The 19,618-nt window shown below is 41.0% G+C and overlaps 1 protein-coding gene across 3 annotated transcripts in view; it reads left to right on the top strand.

Annotated features, from left to right (window-relative positions):
• Window positions 1-19,618, top strand: part of ephb1 (EPH receptor B1) — a 165,082-nt gene that overhangs the window by 125,848 nt on the left and 19,616 nt on the right. For 2 of the 3 annotated variants that reach the window (XM_078263726.1, XM_078263723.1), the window contains 6 exons: window positions 4,720-4,882; window positions 7,283-7,391; window positions 8,397-8,461; window positions 14,714-14,902; window positions 16,113-16,360; window positions 18,780-18,995. In XM_078263726.1, the coding sequence (XP_078119852.1) occupies window positions 4,720-4,882; window positions 7,283-7,391; window positions 8,397-8,461; window positions 14,714-14,902; window positions 16,113-16,360; window positions 18,780-18,995 (990 nt within the window). The remainder of the gene's footprint in view (window positions 1-4,719; window positions 4,883-7,282; window positions 7,392-8,396; window positions 8,462-14,713; window positions 14,903-16,112; window positions 16,361-18,779; window positions 18,996-19,618) is intronic. The other variant, XM_078263725.1, reaches the window with a different exon arrangement.

Here is a 19,618-nt window from a genome sequence, read left to right as displayed (position 1 = left end):
GTCAGCTAGTCCTTAGCACAGCAGTAAACTGTCTCTCTGTACACTCTGTCTCACATGAAGCTCCCCATACCCATTTACCAGAGCGACTTCTCCAGCAGCATGGCATTGCCACACTCTGTGTTGAATAATAAATCAGTGTAATCATAAAACAACATTCAAATTGTTTTTCTTTGCTTAAAGGCAGGGTTGGTAATGTTGAACATATTATATTATTATGGAACCAACGTAACTTCTAGGAAAGGCCCGCCCTACGAAGCAGCCCGATTGGTTGGGGTTAGGCATTGACCTCGGAAAGGGATATGACTTAAAAAAGATTGCATTTTTACAGTTTCACCTAAAAGCTGTAGTGAGTGCAGGAGGCTGTCCTCTCAACAGACTTCACTCCCTTTCTCAACCCATCTTCTCATTACAGAGTAAGTGGTCCTTGGACCCTGTAAATTGGGAAGCAAAATGAAATGAATTAAAGTTTTACACTGAAAAAGTAAAATCCCATGCTCCCTGTTGCTCTATTTTTCTCATACCCTCTTTCCTCCTGTTGCCTGAAAATTTGGGGAGGGTGGAAATAACTCAGCATAGCGGAGGTCAGGCCTTCCATTAAGGCTGGAGCAGAGCAGCCACTGGCGCTGGTAACTGATGGCTCTGTGTGTGTGTGTTGGTGTCAGAAAGCAGGTGTGTGCATGTGTGTGTAAGCTTGTGTCAGTGTTTGTGTGTGAGTGTCAGCAGTAGTTCAGGTGCATCAATTCTGGATGATAGCAAGTCATGCAGCAATGTGGGAAAGTCAGGAGCAAATACAAGTTTACAGCATGTCACCGGGATCTGCAGCATGCTGGTCGTAGCACCATCTGCATTTTTGACACTCTGAAATCCCCATTGTACTTTACATACAATTAGCAATTCCTTAGAAGAGAAGCCAGGATAAAGTATTTATTATTCTTTTCTTCTCTCCCTGCCAGCCTTCAGCGTCGACCACAACACTTTTGGTGACACACACAGATGTACGGACAAGTTTAGATTTGTAATATAACCTGTGAAAAGCAGGACTTGTGCAGCACTCCCTCGGTCCCCCAGCAAGGGTTTTCACATGTCCCCCTCTCCACCCGCTCAGACCTCCTTGTTAGTCTCCAGGTGAACAGAACGCATACTAAGAGTCATCTCAAAAGGAGGTGGCTGCAAAGAACAAGAAAAACTAACTGAAAGTGCTGAAGCAAATACATTTCCCATTCAATTATAGTGTAGATACGATTATCCTTCTCACCTATCTCTTAGCATGCTAACGTGTTCGGGTGGGAAATCTTTTTATTTTTTTATTTTGTTGCCGTATTGTGATAGAATTTGTTTGTGCATTATTTTAGTTTTTTTATTTCCCAAAATGATTAAGCGGCTTAAATGGTCTTTAATATCGGATTTTTATCACCATTGTATTTCCATGCAAAATAATTACCATTTTCATGAGACAACTCATGAGATAATGGTATTTTTTTGCATTTGGTAATAGGACCTATCTAGTCTCTGAGATCTAAATTGTAAGCCCATATTTCTCCCCCTTTATTTATGTTTTACCGTAGGCAATAGATTGTAATTTTACCATTAATGGGAGACAGTTTTTTTCTTTCATTACCAATTTACAAACACAGTGTTAGAATGTACTTCTTTATACACTCCCCTCCTCCCTTTCCCTATGTGTGTGTGTGTGTGTGTGTGTGTGTGTGTGTGTGTGTGTGTGTGTGTGTGTGTGTGTGTGTGTGTGTGTGTGTGTCAGTGTATTTTCATGCGTGCATGTGTGTGAGCCTGTGAAGAGGACACATGGTATCCACAATGTCAGTCTTTGCCAGGCGGCCATGTTGTCCATATTGGGTGGTTGGCATTTTTTGAAAAAAAAAAAAAAACACACACACACACACACACACACACACACACACACACACACACACACACACACACACACACACTTCATATCAAGTCAGGTTATTTTTATAGTCCAATATCACATATAATATCTTGGTGTATCTATAACAGTAATGGTTTTTGACTGGAACCCCCCCCCCCTTCAAAAAACACAACAACAAAAAAGCATCTCAATGACAATTGGTAAGAAATTTGCAATTACAAAAAAATTATTTGAAAGTTTTAACAAGAAGGAAATACAAGCATTGGACTTCCAGCAATATGATTAGAATGGATCCAGTGCTAATGTAGTGCATCTTGTAAATGTTGTCAAACCTTTAAAATGGGCCCAGTTCAATGTGGTTCAAAGTCCAAGTAGTTATGTAGTGTGAGTAGGTCATTGCACACCTTGAGACGTTAACCTACTAACAATATATATTAGGAAGACCATTCTTTCTAAGTTTGTCTTAGTGATTTTACTGAATGCTACAGAGACCAAACTCCCTGCGGCGCTTCCTGTCTGTCACCCCTGGCAATGCGTATGATTGGCTGCTCTGCCATCTGCCATCCCACCTGCAACTCTGTTTTTATTTAGCGAGTTGGGGTGTGGTCCTCATAATCCCCATTTGACTGGCAGCAGGAGAGGACCTCTCATGGCTGGAAGTCCCTCTGGGCATGGCCTTTTATTGGCTATCCCCTAACCTGCTGTAGTGCCAAATGCCAGCTCATTTTTAAGTGGCAGATGTGGGTGTGTATGTGTGTGTCACATAATTCCTACTTGACTGGCAGCATGAAAGGGCCATTCCTACCTGGTGTTGACTCAAGGGATTCTCCCCCATTGGCAGTCTGCCATCTGTCTGCTCACCTGTCCCCCATTCAAATTCAACAGATGGGGGTGTGGCCCTGAGAAATGCAGGAAGACTGATAGCAGAAGTAGAAGTCCTGACCCCAAGTGGTCCATGTGCACTCAACCATGTCTTATACCAGATGAATAGGTGACTATGCTTCCAGTCTGTCATGGGGCTTCATGTCATCTGCATCTCTTTCAAATGCACAAGCTGCCTCTTTAAAGTCAAGATTCAGAATTCTTTTGAGTATTTGTCCGCAGCACGTTGGAGAAATGACAGATTGTGTGATCTAATGCACAAAAGGTCTGCGAGATGATTAAACTCTCTAACTCTGTTACATTCAGCATTCCATTTATAAACATCTCTATCCTTTCAGAGATAGAATGAAAGCCTGTTGGTGCGATGCTCTACCATCCCAAGCCCAAACATTTGTCTTCATCAAGCCCAGAGTGTCCAATAAGAGCTAATGTGATTGCACACATCATTATGTGGGGTTGCTTCGTCTGCTCAATGACGGAGCAACCGGAATGATTCAATTACACCAATCAGATTGGATAAGGATTTCGATGTGGGTTGCTTCTGCCTCGAGTTTCTTATCGCTTCCTGCCATCATTTTCTTCATCCTCCTCCTCCCCCCTCCCTCCCTTGCTTCCTCCTTGCCTATCTACCTTTTCCACACTACACAGATTTGTTATTCATATTTTCTCAGAGCAGTCATACGTGTATTATAAGACGTAATCCAGCATTAAACAACAGTTTGTTTACCAAAACAAAACACAGCCTGCCTCTATTTACGCTGTTACACTGACACAGGGAATTTTGCCCCTTTACTTTCAATTGCCCCTCCCTCCCTCTGTACAGTTTGTCTGCATCTAGCTATCAGCAGCCTGCAGTGGTGGGTGTAATGTAGGTGCAATCTTATTTTCTGGCTGTCATATTCACTCTGGGTTATAGGAAGGTGACAGGCCTAAGCAATTACTGATCCCCTGTATCAGATACCTCCAGCAAACCCCAAACTACACTGCAGCAGACTGGCTCTCTTGAGCCTGGAGAGAGAGAGACTGAGATACAGGATCTGGAGGGCAGGTGCCATGCTCATCTACATTGGATAATGGATGGCTATATGTATGCATACATAAATGCATGTGGAAATAAGACTTTTGAGAGGATCTAAACATATGTTCAAATATTAAAACAGAGCATAAAAAGAGGGGAGACACCTAGGTAGAATGTTATGACAAACAGCAGTTGCACCGAGGATTTTAATAGCATTCCGTTTAATGAAAAAATAAAATGTTTTTCTGTGGGTGGAACTGGCCTGCCATCATATTTAAAAAGCAACCTACTTCAGACAACAAAACACGAGGATGTAATGTTGAAACTTCTTGCAGTAATTAAACTGCCTAATAAAGCACATCTGAAGAGACAAATATGTAATGCAATTCTATTACTGTTCAGAAGAAGCTATTGCTCTTTGTAATTTGCGAGAAATTATTACCTTTAATTACCATTATGTGTATGTGTGTAACTGTATGAATGGAAAGTGTGTTGGTGTGAGTGGTCTGCTTGCATGTGTGTGTGTGTTTTAATGTGTGTATGCTTGCTGTGTATTTGAAGTTCAAACTGACCAACGCTTTATCAGGAATGGTAAAAAATAAACATATCTGTTAATCTATTCTTCCCTTTATTTACTGTTTTCATCTGTCCTCTGTATATGTTTATCAAAAGTAAACTACATTTCCTGTATTTCTGGTTTACAACTACAGTATAAAGCCTTAACTGATTTCCTCCAAATTTGGTCCATGTTCTTCATAATATATCCTTAATATACAATGCTTGATAAGTATGTCTGTTGTCTCACTGTCAAACTCCTGCTGCTACCACTGAGTCTTGTCTTTCTTAACTGTGCGGTTAAACAGCTTCTGGCAGACATCTTCTCTGTAAGTCATCTTTAACCTGCTCTCCCTGTGTTCGCTGCCCCTTTTAGGACCATGCAGAGATTAACTCCACCATCTTGCGAAGCCAAACTAACACTGCACGCGTTGAGGGCCTCAGACCGGGTACAGTCTATGTGGTACAGGTGCGGGCCCGGACTGTGGCTGGCTTTGGCAAAGACAGCAGCAAGATGTGCTTCCAAACCCTCACAGATGGTAAGGATAGCCGAGCCAGGAGAAACAGCTCTCTCTGTGTGTCTCTCTCTCTCTCACACACACACACACACACACACACACACACACACACACACACACACACACACACACACCCTAACTCTTTCTAACGCTCTTGTCGCTCTTTGTATTTTTTGTTGCATTATTAGTAGGTGAGATAGAGGGGAACCGTAATGTTTGATTGCACTTCTATTTCTATAGCTAAATTAATTTCCTTCACGGTCAGGTTTGAGTGTGTGTGTGTGTGTGTGTGTGGGTGCTTTGAATATGTAGAACGTTGAGTGTCTTTTGTTTGTGCAACTAACTGTGCTTGATCCAAAATGCTTAGCTAATTGGTTTTTCACCCAGCCCTTCTGTTGCTGGAGAGCCATCCCAGAATGCATAGCTGTGATTAGTAGTTGATGAGATTAATTTTTTTGCCATGGGAGGAGGGGGGGGGCTGGATCGTTTGAGAGGGAAGGGGCTGAAGAGGAGCCGCAACACCTGCTACACTGGCAAGGTTGTGAAACTAAGTTTATTAGTGTAAGTGCAAGGTGGTGTGTGTGTGCAGGATTGGTGGTGATGGCATTGCATATCACTTCTTAATACTTTTTCATATACTTGCCAGGCAGTAGAATCGGAGCTAAAATGAATACAGCATGATTCAGTCTGGATGGATTAAACGTTTGATTTGAAAACATTCACAATATTTGCCAACGCGCTGCCTTATTGTGCCTCTGGCTGGACTTATGGCCTACTATGCACACGTGGCCATAGCTCATAATGTAATGTAAGACAGGAGTGACATTTCCACATTGTATGGTGGTAATGAAGATGATAACAATGAATAGGACGGTGATGATCTTGAGGGTGGAGGAAATGGGACGCTTAATAATAATGATGATGAAGGTGATGATCATTGCTGCTATTTACCTGAGCAGAGCAGATGTAGTGGCACAGTCATGGCCCCTTTGCAGCACCCTCATGGTCGCAAATTATCTTTCCCTCAAACGTGCACGTGCTTTACGCTTGCTCACACAAACACTGATTGCAGTTCATCCATTGGCTCGCTGCCATAGCACGACATTCGTCAAGGCAATTAGCAGCAGACGCTAGAGAACTGCTGACAATCACACCTACAGCTCCACCTCCTGCCCCTCTGCCGGTCTCCTCTTCCCTCTGTCAAGCCGCTCCACAATCTCACAAAGACACCACCTCGCCACCCAACCGCTGCTCTCCCTCCATGTCTTTCCACAAAACATATAATCCCTTTTGTCACGTTTTCATACACCTCAACTGGGTGTCCTTTTGCCACCTCTACACACACACAAACACACTTGATTGACAGGTGTGATGAAAAAGAGTTGATTGCTCCATCAGTAGGGTTACATGATGTTACAGTTCTCCAGTTCTCTGATAGGATGTGGCCCTGTTTACTAACTGGTTGTAATAGTAGTCTATTTAGCACTGGGACAGGTAGCTGTGTGATTTCTGGCTGTCAGGGAAAAATCACCATTCTCATATAGGTGAAGCGAGATTTGTCTAAACCTATCACTCCTAATATGCATCAAAAGAGAACAGTAAGACTGCCTGGAAGCTTGAGAAGCAGGAACATCATTCACACTGTTTGCTTTAAAACGTACTTGATAAATTTGCAAGTTAAAAGAGTGAGCAATTCCTGTCACATTGAGTTTCCTCATATATCCCAGCTCTCACACTGCTTGGAAGATGCATTAGTTCTTCCTTTATCACTTTAATCCAATAGGCCCATTCTACACGGGGGATTGGATTTAGAAGCTGCTGATTTGCCTGCAGCATGCTAAATCGTGCATTGCTTTAACTACAGTGTTTGCTGGTGCCAAAGTTATGGGAAAGCCACACAAAAAGATATCTGAGGATTCTACTTTTTAGGCAGGCATTTACGCTGTGCTCTGAACTACTACCAGCCTGCCCCATCTTTGTACATAAAACATGTTTGGGCTACATGTGTGATTGGCAGTAGACGACACCTGAGAAACAACATTCCAAGGTGCGCTTTCTTGTCCGTTTCTGACAGGTATTGCAGCAGAGAAGGCTGAGAGGCCCCGTTCACTCTTTCTCACCATGCGTTTTATGCTTCTCTGTCCCTCTGTGTCTCTCTGCTGGTTTATCAAACACAACCTGTCAGTCAGCCTTTCTAAAGCTCACCGGATTTCAGTCAGTGCCGCTCTGCAGAGATTATGTTTTCTTTATCCATCATTACACCCAGTCTAACCATTCTGCTCTGCCTCTTCTTCACTCTTTACCTCCCAAACACACACTCACATACACACCTCCATAAAAACACGCAGTCATGCTCCTTAAGCTCTATACATGAGGCATTCTCAATGTCTGTCCATCTGCCTTTCTCTTTGTGTGACACAGATGACTTCAAGTCTGAGCTGAGGGAACAGCTTCCTCTGATTGCGGGGTCAGCGGCAGCAGGAGTGGTCTTTATTGTTTCCCTTGTCGCTATCGCCATTGTGTGCAGCAGGTAACCACATTTTCCTTTTTCCATCTCTTGCAACACATGCAGAAACTACTGCTAAGTTTGTGATTTCATCGCTACATGTGACCCTGACAAATAAATATTTTAAATATTTTTAAAATGTTGCTACTTTTCAAGTAACAAACGTTTTTTTCTCCCCTGAAGCAGATGGACATAATGACATGAACCCAATGCTATTCAATACAGAAGCCCTGCATGCTCGCCCATTTGCTAATAATCGGCACATTGTCATGGATTGCAAAGTTTTCAATCACAATCTAACCATACTGTATATGACTACTTTGCATATAATACATTATGTTAAAGTAAAATTCAACAGGGATATACATGGAAAATCTATCTTAAGATTACTGACATTCTTTAATACTGAAACTGTATGTTTTTGAGACATACTGTAATAGCAATAAAGCCACATCCCCAGGTCATATGTTAAATCACACAGTATGTGTGCTACTTACATTTACTCTACTAGCGCATTTAGTAATAGCAATCAATTTGACGGAAAGGAAAGCTAAGTTGACATATTTTAAATGGAATATTTGACTCCATAGAGATCCTAACAACTCCTACGTTGCCCTGTTAACTTACACAAGTCAAGTCAATTTGTTTTTGCAGCAGTTTGTCACAGTGTCACATTCATATCTTGCTCCACTTTAGATATATGAAAGTCAAATTTTCTGCAGTGCTGTGTGCAACTTTGAGTAAGTAAAGTGTTCTTCAAACGGGCCAGGGTTTTGATGCTGAGGCCGAGGAGACAGATGAAAAGCAGAGAGATCCTATCAAGGTCTAATTAAAAATCAGCTCAATTTCATAAGCTTCATTTGCCACTGCTAACCTTTAGCAACTGATTCAATTTCAGCCACATCCTTTTCAGGCTATACAGAGAAACATGAAGAGTAATAAGGCCTGTTTTACGTTTCCCTTCATCCTGTCATATCTCTCTCTTCTCTTTTTCTCTCTCTTCTCTCTCAATGTTCATGGCTCCCTCAGGAAAAGGGCATACACCAAGGAGGCGGTGTACAGTGACAAGTTGCAACATTACAGCACAGGAAGAGGTGAGTCAACCCTAATACTTAGTGCTCCTATAAGCTATTGGTTTGTTTTTGGTCCCATATGTTATGTTTGTCTGTTAATTTGCTGGATATTTCAACATATACTTGGCAGACCTTGGTGGCCATATGGCTATTGAGCACTTAACATTTTGGCTCATAGCTCCTGAACTGGGAGAATAATCCTGGATGTCATGGTTTAAGATGAAAAAATCAGTATAGCCCACACAAATTTCTGCCTGAGCAGAACAATACTTTTTCACCACTTCATTACAAATAACAAATTTGGAACATAAAATACTTGGAAGAACCAAAGTAACCATAATAATAATAACCAGTGCCGCACAGGCTAGAAAAGCTGTTCCAGTTAAAATAGAAACGCTCTGTCAAAATGTAGTAATTCTCAATAATCTATCGGTTATAGGTCCGGGTCCCGATAGTAGAGGGATAGCAGGTTAACATGGGGGCATGCATTTTGGTAATTTTGCTGACAAGGGAGATGGCATCCCCCTTCAAATAGCCTGTGTGATACTGTAGATCTATAGGTGACACCACAGATTCATTTAAATGGCCATAACTCTAGAGTCATGAGTCTGACTCGTAGAATCTGTTGCCATTCATCCTTGTACACATCCTTCATATTCCCAGACAGGATTTAGCTAAATTAGTATGATTGTCTCTTGCTATGTTAATGTTGATGCAGAGATCCAGTTTAACACTTTCTATACAAAAATGAAAGGATTGTGCTGCATAGGTGAATATAGGTGGAATCTAAGTGTCTAACATATTTTGCTGATATTTGCTACATCTCCATTTTTCACTTTGTCCAGTCCTCTAATGTTATTATATTATATATGATATATTACATGTACATAAATCATATACTCTTACATAATGCATTAATGAAAAGGAGGTAAGGTAAAATAGAAATTACCTGAGGTGCAGGCGTCAGTGGATGTAAATGACATTTTTCTTCCTTTATACATTGACACTGACTGACAGTCATCTCTCAGGGCTGTATGATAGCCGTGATTGAGTCATGTTTCAAGCGCTCCCCTGGCACCGACTGATGAGGGGAAGGAGCCTGGAGTGACAACCATATAACCTCTCACACATACAGTATATTCACACACTTACACACAAAAGGGTGTGTATGAGATTTGTACCATAAATGAAAGCCCTGTGTACTGCCGACCTAGCAGTCTGGAAAGGGGCTCACTCGAGGGGATAGAGTTTTGTTGAGCCTGACACAGCAAAGCGTTTCAACAGTTACTTTGTGTCAAAGCTACAGCAATGGCAGCCGGGGGCTCATTAAACCTGCTGTGGGCAGAAGAGTCAGTTTTGTCACAGGCTATCTTTGGGAAAACCAAATGCAATTAACGTGAGTGGTGGAATAAACAAAAGATCAGAGACGTTTGCAGCCCTAATCATCAAATAAGCAATTTGAAGTGGAGAGGAAATAAAACGCTGATAAGGGATCCTATTCATCGGTTTATTCCTTCAACCTTCACACCGCCAACACTCATGAAGTAATCCCTCACCCCATGATGCATTGTTTTCTTCTGTTCTCTCAAGATTTGACTGGCAGTTTTGTAATTACAGTATTCAACCCAACAATTAAATAGCGCAGCTCAGCCAAGTGTTTTGGGTGAATCTCCAAAAAAATGTTGTAGCCGGCTTTCAAGCAGCTGCCTACTGTTCCGGCTGTTGCCACACACGTCAGGTGATGTCTCCTCATTCCCAGCCCACCTAATGTGACAGGCATCAAGAGCGATGCTGCTCATACTGTAAATTCAGTAGTGCAGCGCGGCGTGGTTATGGTTATGAAAATCAGACCTCTAACATTACACCAAACACTGGGTGGAATGTCATGACAAGCAGATAAGGGGGACACACATGAACACACACGTCATTCCCACAGATAATTCAAGTGCGGCCTTGTGTGGCCTGGATCATTTTTCTTTTCTTTTAATTGCAAACATCAGGCATCACCAGCGTTTATCCCAGCATATTATACACAACTCGCTGCTTCACAGCATTTACAATTTTTCTCAGTGCATCTATTCCTTTTTAGTCTTTTCCACACATCAACAACTTGTCAACACCAGCAAATTCACAGACAGACATTTCCAAGCGCTGCATGTTTACTGTAGGCCCTAATGCTTCTCTGCGTATGACTACCAACACATCTTGAAATCACTAATGTTCAATCCCTGTTTGTTGCTCTGTAGCTTCAGCTGTTGTTTGTGCTTCAGCATCTGGAGCTCACACTGAACTAGAATGCGATTTGTAAGCAAAATTACCAAATATGTTTATACTTCAGTTGTTTATTTTTTCTTGCCACTGCATACTGCATTCATAAATGTGAATTCAGTGAGTAAGCTGAGGCATACACAGACTCGGTAAGCATCCGTAGCAGGGACGTGCACAGACATACGGAGGGTCTATTGCTCTAAATGCAAAGTTTATTAACCAATTGGGACATTAATTCATCATATCGTAACAAATTAAGTTAAGTCGACTCATATCAGCTTTCACTAACGTTACATCTGATTGTTGATTTTAAATTCACGTAAAATATTGACTGTCAACAATGTATAATCTAACATGATTCAAATGCCCAAACCATCACATTCCTTAGCCTCTCTCTTCTCTACAGAGCACACACTAATGTAACGGACGTTACGTAGCTACGTTAGCCTGCTGCTTCTACATAGGCTGTCATTAGCTTTGGTTGATAACTTAGCATTATACGTTAACATTAGGTAATGGCGCGCGACGTGATGCAAACATTACAAGCTGAAGCTGCGCATTATTCGAAGCTCAAGTGGATTTTTAAAATAACTATTCACAGGGCATTTGTCATTATCTCCATAACTTTAAAAACTCACGTGAAGGTAGACGGGCTTTCCCTTTCATATGCAGTGCTCCGTGTGTAAGCATATAAACGACGTCACGGCGGCCTCTAGCTCAACCAGGAAGAGCGTTGGCCGAGTCCTGCAGCGGCGCAGAGTTCGAATCCGACCTGCTGCCCTTTGCAGCATGTCATCCCCCCATCTCTCTCCCCCTTTCATGTCTATCCACTTTCAAATAAAGGGAAAAAGCCCCAAAAAGTAATCTTAAAAAAAAAAGAACATAAACAACATCACGTGACTGGGGGTAGAGGTCATCGCTGAGGGCAAAATAGATGAACACAAGATTTAATGATATGGCGATTTATTTTGTAGTAACTTTACTAATGATGGGCTTATCGTATTGATGCAACCACAACAGGAAATAAAAAATAAAAAGAAGAAAGAAAAAGTGTCTTTAGGCTCTTTCTCCATAGGGGCAGCTGAGCCAATCAGGGCAAATGGGCTGTTGCCTGGGCAACAATAGCCCGTACCTGTGCACGTCCCTGATCCGTAGAATATTATGGCATTTGTCATTGCCCTTTATCATCCTAAGTATTATAGGTAAAAACCCTTTTTTTTTTTGCTGATCAGAATTGTATCTTTCATAAAGACGTGCAGAAGGCACCATGTGCCTGATTAAACCAAATCTACATCTCTACCAATGTGACTGTTAAGCGCATACAATTTTGAGACCCCCTCTGTGATTTCCATGCTAATAGGCTGCAGTGTGTGTCTGACAAATGATTTTCTGACATCAAACCATTAGTTTGTGTTCAGGAAATAAACTCAACTTATTATATTCGCAGAGCCACGGAATAGATTAATGTGCATCTCGGAACGACATGAAATGGGACTGTATCCACTAAAGGCAGACGGTGTCCTTCAATTGTGTATGTTCATTTTTCAAAGTGGATAATCACATAAAACATATAATTATTTTATACTGAAATGGCCAAGTTACAAATATTGTCAGGCAAAAGGAATTAGAAGAAAGTGTGTTTCTTTGGTGAAAGACTAACATATGAAAGAATTGATTTAACTTTAAAAGATGAGCATTTATGGAGCTACTCTGTCACTTACCGACTTTGCCGTTTGTCTTTAGGAAATAAGTAAATTCTGTGTAGTAGAAGTAATTTGATTGTACCCATAGCCAGTAATAGATTAATGTAAGCATTACTGCCGTGCAGTTGATTTGTGGATACATTAGAGCCATTCAGTAAACGAGCAGGGCAGACTAATAACAGGCTAAATGCTGGACACTGGTGAAAATAACATGGTTAAGTGCAGTGCTGTAAACTGTGAGTTATAATTCCGGTCAACTAAATACCCTTAACCATTTTAGCAATTGTGTCACAGCCTCGGGAATTTGTTTCTATTTATTAATTCAAATTAATTCAAATTAGTTTGTCCATTTGTCACATTTACGTTATATGCAGCCATCTAATTGAAAAAGGGTATGAAGTTATGGTATGTGTTATATGCCCATGAATCATTGCAGCAGCCAGGCTTATTGTTTTATATGTTGGGTAAAAATAGAACTGGCGTTTGGATTTGCTTCATACACTCAAATGAAGGGCCTATGAAATATTAAAGCATGAATCTATTTTTTATCTGATGGCCATAAAAAGATGAGTCCAGTTAACCAGGGCTGTATTAGAGGGAGGGAGAGAGATACACTGTTTGCATTTTAAATGATATATGAACGTGGGCTCTGGACTGTGAATTAGAAAGTAATGGGTGTACGTGTACATAGACATCTGCGCATGTGTGTATGAGATAATGTGTTCTCATATGTTTTTTGTTGTATCTGCTCCCTGCTGAGATTTAGAGTCCCACCCAGTGGAACTGCTGTGTGAGCAGCTTTGCGACACTTGCAAATAGAATGACTTTATTGAAAGCAAAGCTGTAAACACTCTGATGGATTAACTTGAATCCAATCTGTATGGAATCTCTAATGAGCAATTACATTCACACAGACAGGGTTCAAGGCAATTAGTGCGGTAACCAGAATCAGCTTCTAGTCAAGAGCGAGGTGAGGCACCTTGATCCCTCCAAGACCAGACCTTATCCTCCTCATGTCCCTTGAGACCCCTCCCTCTCTCCATGTGGCTTATGCATATAAGCAGGCACAAATTGACTTGATGGAGATGGGTTTATTCCAATCATGGCTGCCAAGGTTTTGACTAAACAGCTCTGAGAATGAGGGCTGCCCTTGGGTGTCACTGCAGAAATGGTGATTTGACGTCTGCTTGCTCGCCGTAATGTCCGTCTTGTGGCAGCGTGTATTGAATTTGTTTACAAGTGTTTTTTTGGGGGGCACTCCTCCCCGCCCGCCCGGCCTGTCAACACTGAAAATCTCTCCTCCGTTTGCAGACATCTACAGTCTGTGAACTGAGTCACCTTTTGCAGAACAGCATAAAGAGCTAGTTGATAGTGCAGTGGTTTTATCTCTTTATGAGTTCCTACAGGGAAAGGCGGTGGGGAAATTGGTTCTACCACTATCACAGAGCAGGGACTGCTAGGGTAAGGGATAAAAGGAAAAGAAAATCTGTCTACATTTACTCTTTCTACATACGTGTCATCCCTCCCTCTATCCCTTAAACTATCCCTTCATCTTTCTCTCTCTCTGTTTTTTTTATGGTCTTTTTCCCCCTTCCAAATACTGAATCATCGAACCACCATTTCGTTGTCTGCTCTTTTCGTAAATGAGGCCGCTCCTGCAATAATCCACCTATACTATTTAATTTGTGCAATATGCAATAATATTCATTTGCATTCTGTAGTGCTCGTGCCTCTCTCTGAGCAGGACCACAGAGCAAATGGAGTCATCATCATTTACAACAGTTAAGATGGAGCTGGGCGATATGGAGAAAATCAAATAACAGATATTTTTGACCAAATACATCAATGTTGATATTGCGGCGAAATTGTAGGGTTGAGTATGGGTGCTTTCACAAAATATTTACAAAATGAGATTTTTGATAAATAATCATCAGTAATGTGCATATAATGACTAAGTGGGTAAAGTTAAATAATAGAACAGCTAGAACCGCCTGGTAAGTTCAAAAAATTACATCACTTTACTGTAATGCAGCCTTTAAAACCAGGAAAAGGCAACACAATATCCAAAATGTAAGACGATATCTAGCCTCATGTATCGTTATAATATCGATATATTGCCCAGCCCTAAGTTAAGAACGTTAAGTAATTGTAAGTAATGCTGTGTCACACTGTGACCTACATTAAGCTCCAACTTGAAGGGCAATTGCATTCATCAATTGTTAAGACTAGACATTAGCCAAAGAAACAAAAAAAGAACAGTGTCTTTTTCTGGAAAGCTCATTGAGCACTTTGGTTGTTCTAGAACTCTCTTTGCGAGCCGACATGTCTAACTGCCCCTCCCCACTGGGCTGCCCGACCCACTTCTCAGGCTCCCCGGGGATGAAGATCTACATTGATCCCTTTACCTACGAAGACCCCAATGAAGCTGTGCGAGAATTCGCCAAGGAGATTGACGTCTCCACTGTCAAGATCGAGGAGGTCATCGGCGCAGGTATGGAGAATGGATCTATGGAGCAATCTGCCTGTGTGTGTGTGTGTGTGTGTGTGTGTGTGTGTGTGTGTGTGTGCGTGTGTGTGAAAGGTGAATCTGAATTGCTATATGTTCAAGTATTTCTGTATGTTACATGTGTATGTCTGTGTGCTTGTGTGCAAACAAGTGTACCCTGCATCTGTTCAAGGTGGTAAAGCCTAGCCCTTTGGGCAGCCACATCAGATGGAAACATGTCAAGAGCGCGAGCAGCATATAGGCCAGATACCCTGGGACCTAATGGCATTAGAAATAACTCGAGCCTTGCAGCTTATTCCCTACGCTTCTCTGTTTTTGCACCCTATTAGTGTTGCTCACTAACATGTTCTACCTTGCCCCTTTCATTTACCTTACATGTAAAATAGGTAGAGACATTTTCTGTTTTCTGTCCTTGTTTCCTTGTCTTTATATTTATTTTTAAAATGTCTATTAAAATTGATGAACTGGTTATTTGAGGCTAATTGCTTTGAAGTAAATTCCAAGCATCTGGAAGCTGAAACAGCTTCAGGTTAGTATGTCCATTTGTCTCCAACATGTCTTTTCCGTGGGACAGGACACACCTTTTTTTTTTTTACAGCAGGAAGGACATGCTGAAACCATATGTGTTGGTTCCTACAGAGGCTAAATACCACTGGTAATGAGACTGGGCCTGGAATAGCTGCTGCAAACTGGCCTACTCAGCAAGCTAGGTGTGAGGAAGTGACAGAGATAGGATAGGGGTAAGGCTGCAAGGGGACTTACTAATTAAAGATTTCCGTTTTTGTTGATTTCACTGTGTGGTGTCTCTGCAGGACACCAAGATGGTGATAATTAATCAAACGGCTTCCAGATATTTACCAGATAGTCCTTGTCCTGTTATTTTATGATCGGGGAATACGAAGACACTTGGCCAGCTTTTAGGAAAGATTAATTGTGTGAGTCAGAGGAGCCACACTGTTAAGAATATCACAAAGGAACAGCACTAGAGGAGTATTGGACAACACTCAGCATGTTTGATAAAGACTAAATGAAGATCTGTAATTTCTGCCAAGGGACATGGGATGTAAATAAATGCTTGATAGATGAATAAATTTAGATCTCATCAACTCTACTCATTTTTGTGTGATCACTTTTTGATCAGACAAAAGTAGATCAGTTATCCTTTTTGAAAGAGCAACCACTGTCTCCTCTTTAGGTGAATTTGGGGAGGTGTACAAGGGCCGTTTAAAGTTGCCTGGTAAGAGGGAGATCTATGTTGCCATCAAGACCCTGAAGGCTGGCTACGTGGAGAAGCAGAGGCGGGACTTCCTGTCTGAGGCGTCAATCATGGGCCAGTTCGACCACCCAAACATAATCCGTCTGGAGGGTGTAGTCACAAAAAGCCGGCCGGTCATGATTGTTACAGAGTTTATGGAGAATGGTGCACTTGACTCCTTCCTCAGGGTGAGTAATTATTGTGGACACATACATGTACTATGTCTTACAAAGTTGCAAACAGTTATATGGGCAGTGTTGGGAAGCTGACTTTAGAAATGTAATAGGTTATCGATTACAAGTTACCCTGTTTAAAATGTAATAGTAGTGTAACTATTTCAATTACTTCATCAAAGTAATGTAAATTATTACATTTAATTACTTTTTGATTACTTTTCTTCATTTCCAATGACTGTTTTCAACTGTTTATCATTTGCAAATGTTTAAACCTGGCAGTGTTACCCTTACAGCAGTACTCAACACTACTGTCAAACTCCTTTTAAAATCCTCGATCACATGAATTAAGATTATAATAATTTTATTTTGAAGAGCAGCCACCACAAAGTCAGACTTCAGCACCTCTTTTTAATATGAGATCATTCTGAGGTCACAGATTTAAAATGATAACAAAAAAAAAAAAAGTCTACTGGATATGCACCAAGCTAAATATGGTGCTAAAGTACACATTAGAAGCCCGGTGTGTCACACAGAAACGTATGCATGTCTTCCCTACTTTATTTAATGCTGCTTGCAGTTACTGTAAGCTAACTTGACTTATATACCTGCAGATGTTTCCTGAGGTCGACGTCGATAGCATTTTGACCGCTGGCAAACATTCTTTGCATTGCGGTTATGTTCGAACCCTTCTCAGATTTTTGAATGAAATGTTTTTTATATGTCCAGCAATGGAACACGTTTTTATCCGCAGCCAAGGTGGCAACGCTCAGATAGCTTGAGAGGCAATTAACCTGTCAGACGGGTGGCGCTGCAAATTCAAACAGTAGAACCAATCAAAAGTATCAGAATAGCATTAAACTTTACTAAACGCCTGTGGCTGGAAATGGCAAAAGAAGACATTGTGCACATAAAAAAACACATGCAAAGCAACAAAATGAATATTATTCAACATATAGCCTAGCTTTTTACAGAAAATATTCAGATGTAACCCCCAATATAATCATAAGCATTTTAATAGGTAACTGTAATTTAATTACACATTTTTTCCCAGTAACTGTAATGGATTACAGTCACCTTTATTTTGTAATTAAATTACGCAATGCCGTTACATTTAACTAGTTACTCCTCAACACTGCATATTGGGGTGATCAAAGGTCCTATTCAGGAGTTGAACAGAAAGCTTGCATTATGGAACTGAGAAGCTAATTGGAAATTAATTGTTAAACAGTCTCAGAAAAGGAGTCCATGCTAAGAATCCCTCCTAATACAAATTAGAATGAGCCTTCTAAACTTATCTTGTGGCAACAGAGAATATGTTTCATGAAAATGAACATGATTTCAATCATTTTTAATGAATTTTTTTGAAAATGTCCACTAGCTAGCTTTATCAGCCTTTCATTTCTCTATTAATGGCTGGAGCTGTTAATGGACTCTTCACTCTTTCTTTTATAGTCAGGATTGAGCAGACATACAGCTTAATCAATATTCAACTCGCTTTTTCCTCATTCAATCTCATGGATTGGAGTTCTATTCCACTTTGATCTAGGGTTGGTTTAAAGGGGCTCTTTGAAGTTGGCTTTGCTAACTGCCACATCCGACTTGTGTTTCCATCGATCTCCCTTACCCTCTTATTTGTTACTGTGTTTTGAGGGTTCAAAGCTTGCTCCTCAGAGCATTCGCACAGGGGTAGTGGCACCATGCGTGGATGTTGAAGAGATGGATGCCTGCATGACTGAATGGAGTAGTGCTTTAACACTTACAATGACCAAGATTGGCTTAAGAATCCATTTTGCTTATCTAATGCAACTCTACTTCTCCTCTGGATATTAGGAGGATTTGATTTTGTAATGGCAAAGTGTAAACAACAAACAATTTCAAATGAGTGGCAGGGAAAAAAATGAAAAAAAGGTTTCTCCAACCTAAAATAGATGTGAAAAGCAGGTAGATAAGCCTACTTGTTTCTTATGTACATGCCAGGTCTGACAAAAGATCTTATCCCATTATCACTGTATGAGTAAACATAGTTTAGGCTGTGGTAATAATGATATACTATAGGGTCTTTATAATTCTGGAGGAGAGTACCACTGGGCAGCCTTTCTGAAGACATCAAGAGTACATGTTGTCTGTAAAATATGTCATAAAAGAGCACAAACATTTAATTTATTTTGCTCTGATATTTCCGAAATAGAGAGTGAGGCAGTATATACAGTATTTAACAGTACATACTGTACATTCAAGCCTGGAATTTCCAGTCAACATCGTATCTGTGATTCAGTGAAGAATCCACATAAAATGGTCATTACCTTTTTAAAAGCAGTAATATCAGAATTTGCTGACATCTCTCTATCCTCCAGCTATTCTCATTTATGTGAATCGTGCCAACGATAATATATAAATAACCACTTTTATTTGTTTTCTCTCTGTCCTGTAGCAAAATGATGGTCAGTTCACAGTGATCCAGTTAGTGGGGATGATGCGTGGGATCTCAGCTGGGATGAAATATCTCTCAGAAATGAACTACGTCCACCGTGACCTGGCTGCAAGAAACATTCTGGTCAACAGCAACCTGGTGTGTAAAGTGTCTGACTTTGGCCTGTCACGCTACCTACAGGATGACACCTCTGATCCCAGCTACACCAGCTCTCTAGTAAGTACTTTAATGTTCAACTTTTTTTTTAAGGACCGTGGGTAACATCATTTATTTTACTCATCCAGTTTTTTTATCTACATGTAATGTATCTTTTTAAGTGTCCAGTCAATTTGTTATTGACATGTACAGCAATCGAAACATTCTGAAAAACCATCACCTATCAGTCTAATCAGTGTTGCTTCTATGTGACGCTGTCTTATTCTTTTTGAAGGTCTTGGCAACCTTTCACCTTTTCAATGCCTTTCATTTCATATTAGCTGTCCGTCTTCCTCATCCCCCTTCCTCCTCTTTCCTATACTCTGCAAGTCACGGACCGGAGGTCTGTCACATCTTCATTAGTGTGGAGGCAAGCCTCCTCTGGGAAGGCTCCTCTCTCGTTGACATGCCCAGAGTGCAGAGAAACCAAAGGGCATTGCGGCCTTTCAAACTGACAGCTACCACCACCCCCTCCCTCCTCTCTCTCACTCCTCATTCATTATTACTGGGGCATCATGGGAGGCTTTGGCTGCTCATTAACTCCTCCACACTACAGATCTGTAATTATTAGCAGCCATCGTTAGTTCATCTTCTGCCTCTCCTCTTCCTAATTCAAAACACACTCTTACATCCTTGCAAACACA

This window comes from Sander vitreus, chromosome 12, assembly GCF_031162955.1.
Source record: "Sander vitreus isolate 19-12246 chromosome 12, sanVit1, whole genome shotgun sequence".
Classification (NCBI taxonomy): Eukaryota; Metazoa; Chordata; class Actinopteri; order Perciformes; family Percidae; genus Sander; species Sander vitreus.
Note: the sequence above shows the minus strand (reverse complement) of the source record. Positions and strands in the feature narration are given on the sequence as shown.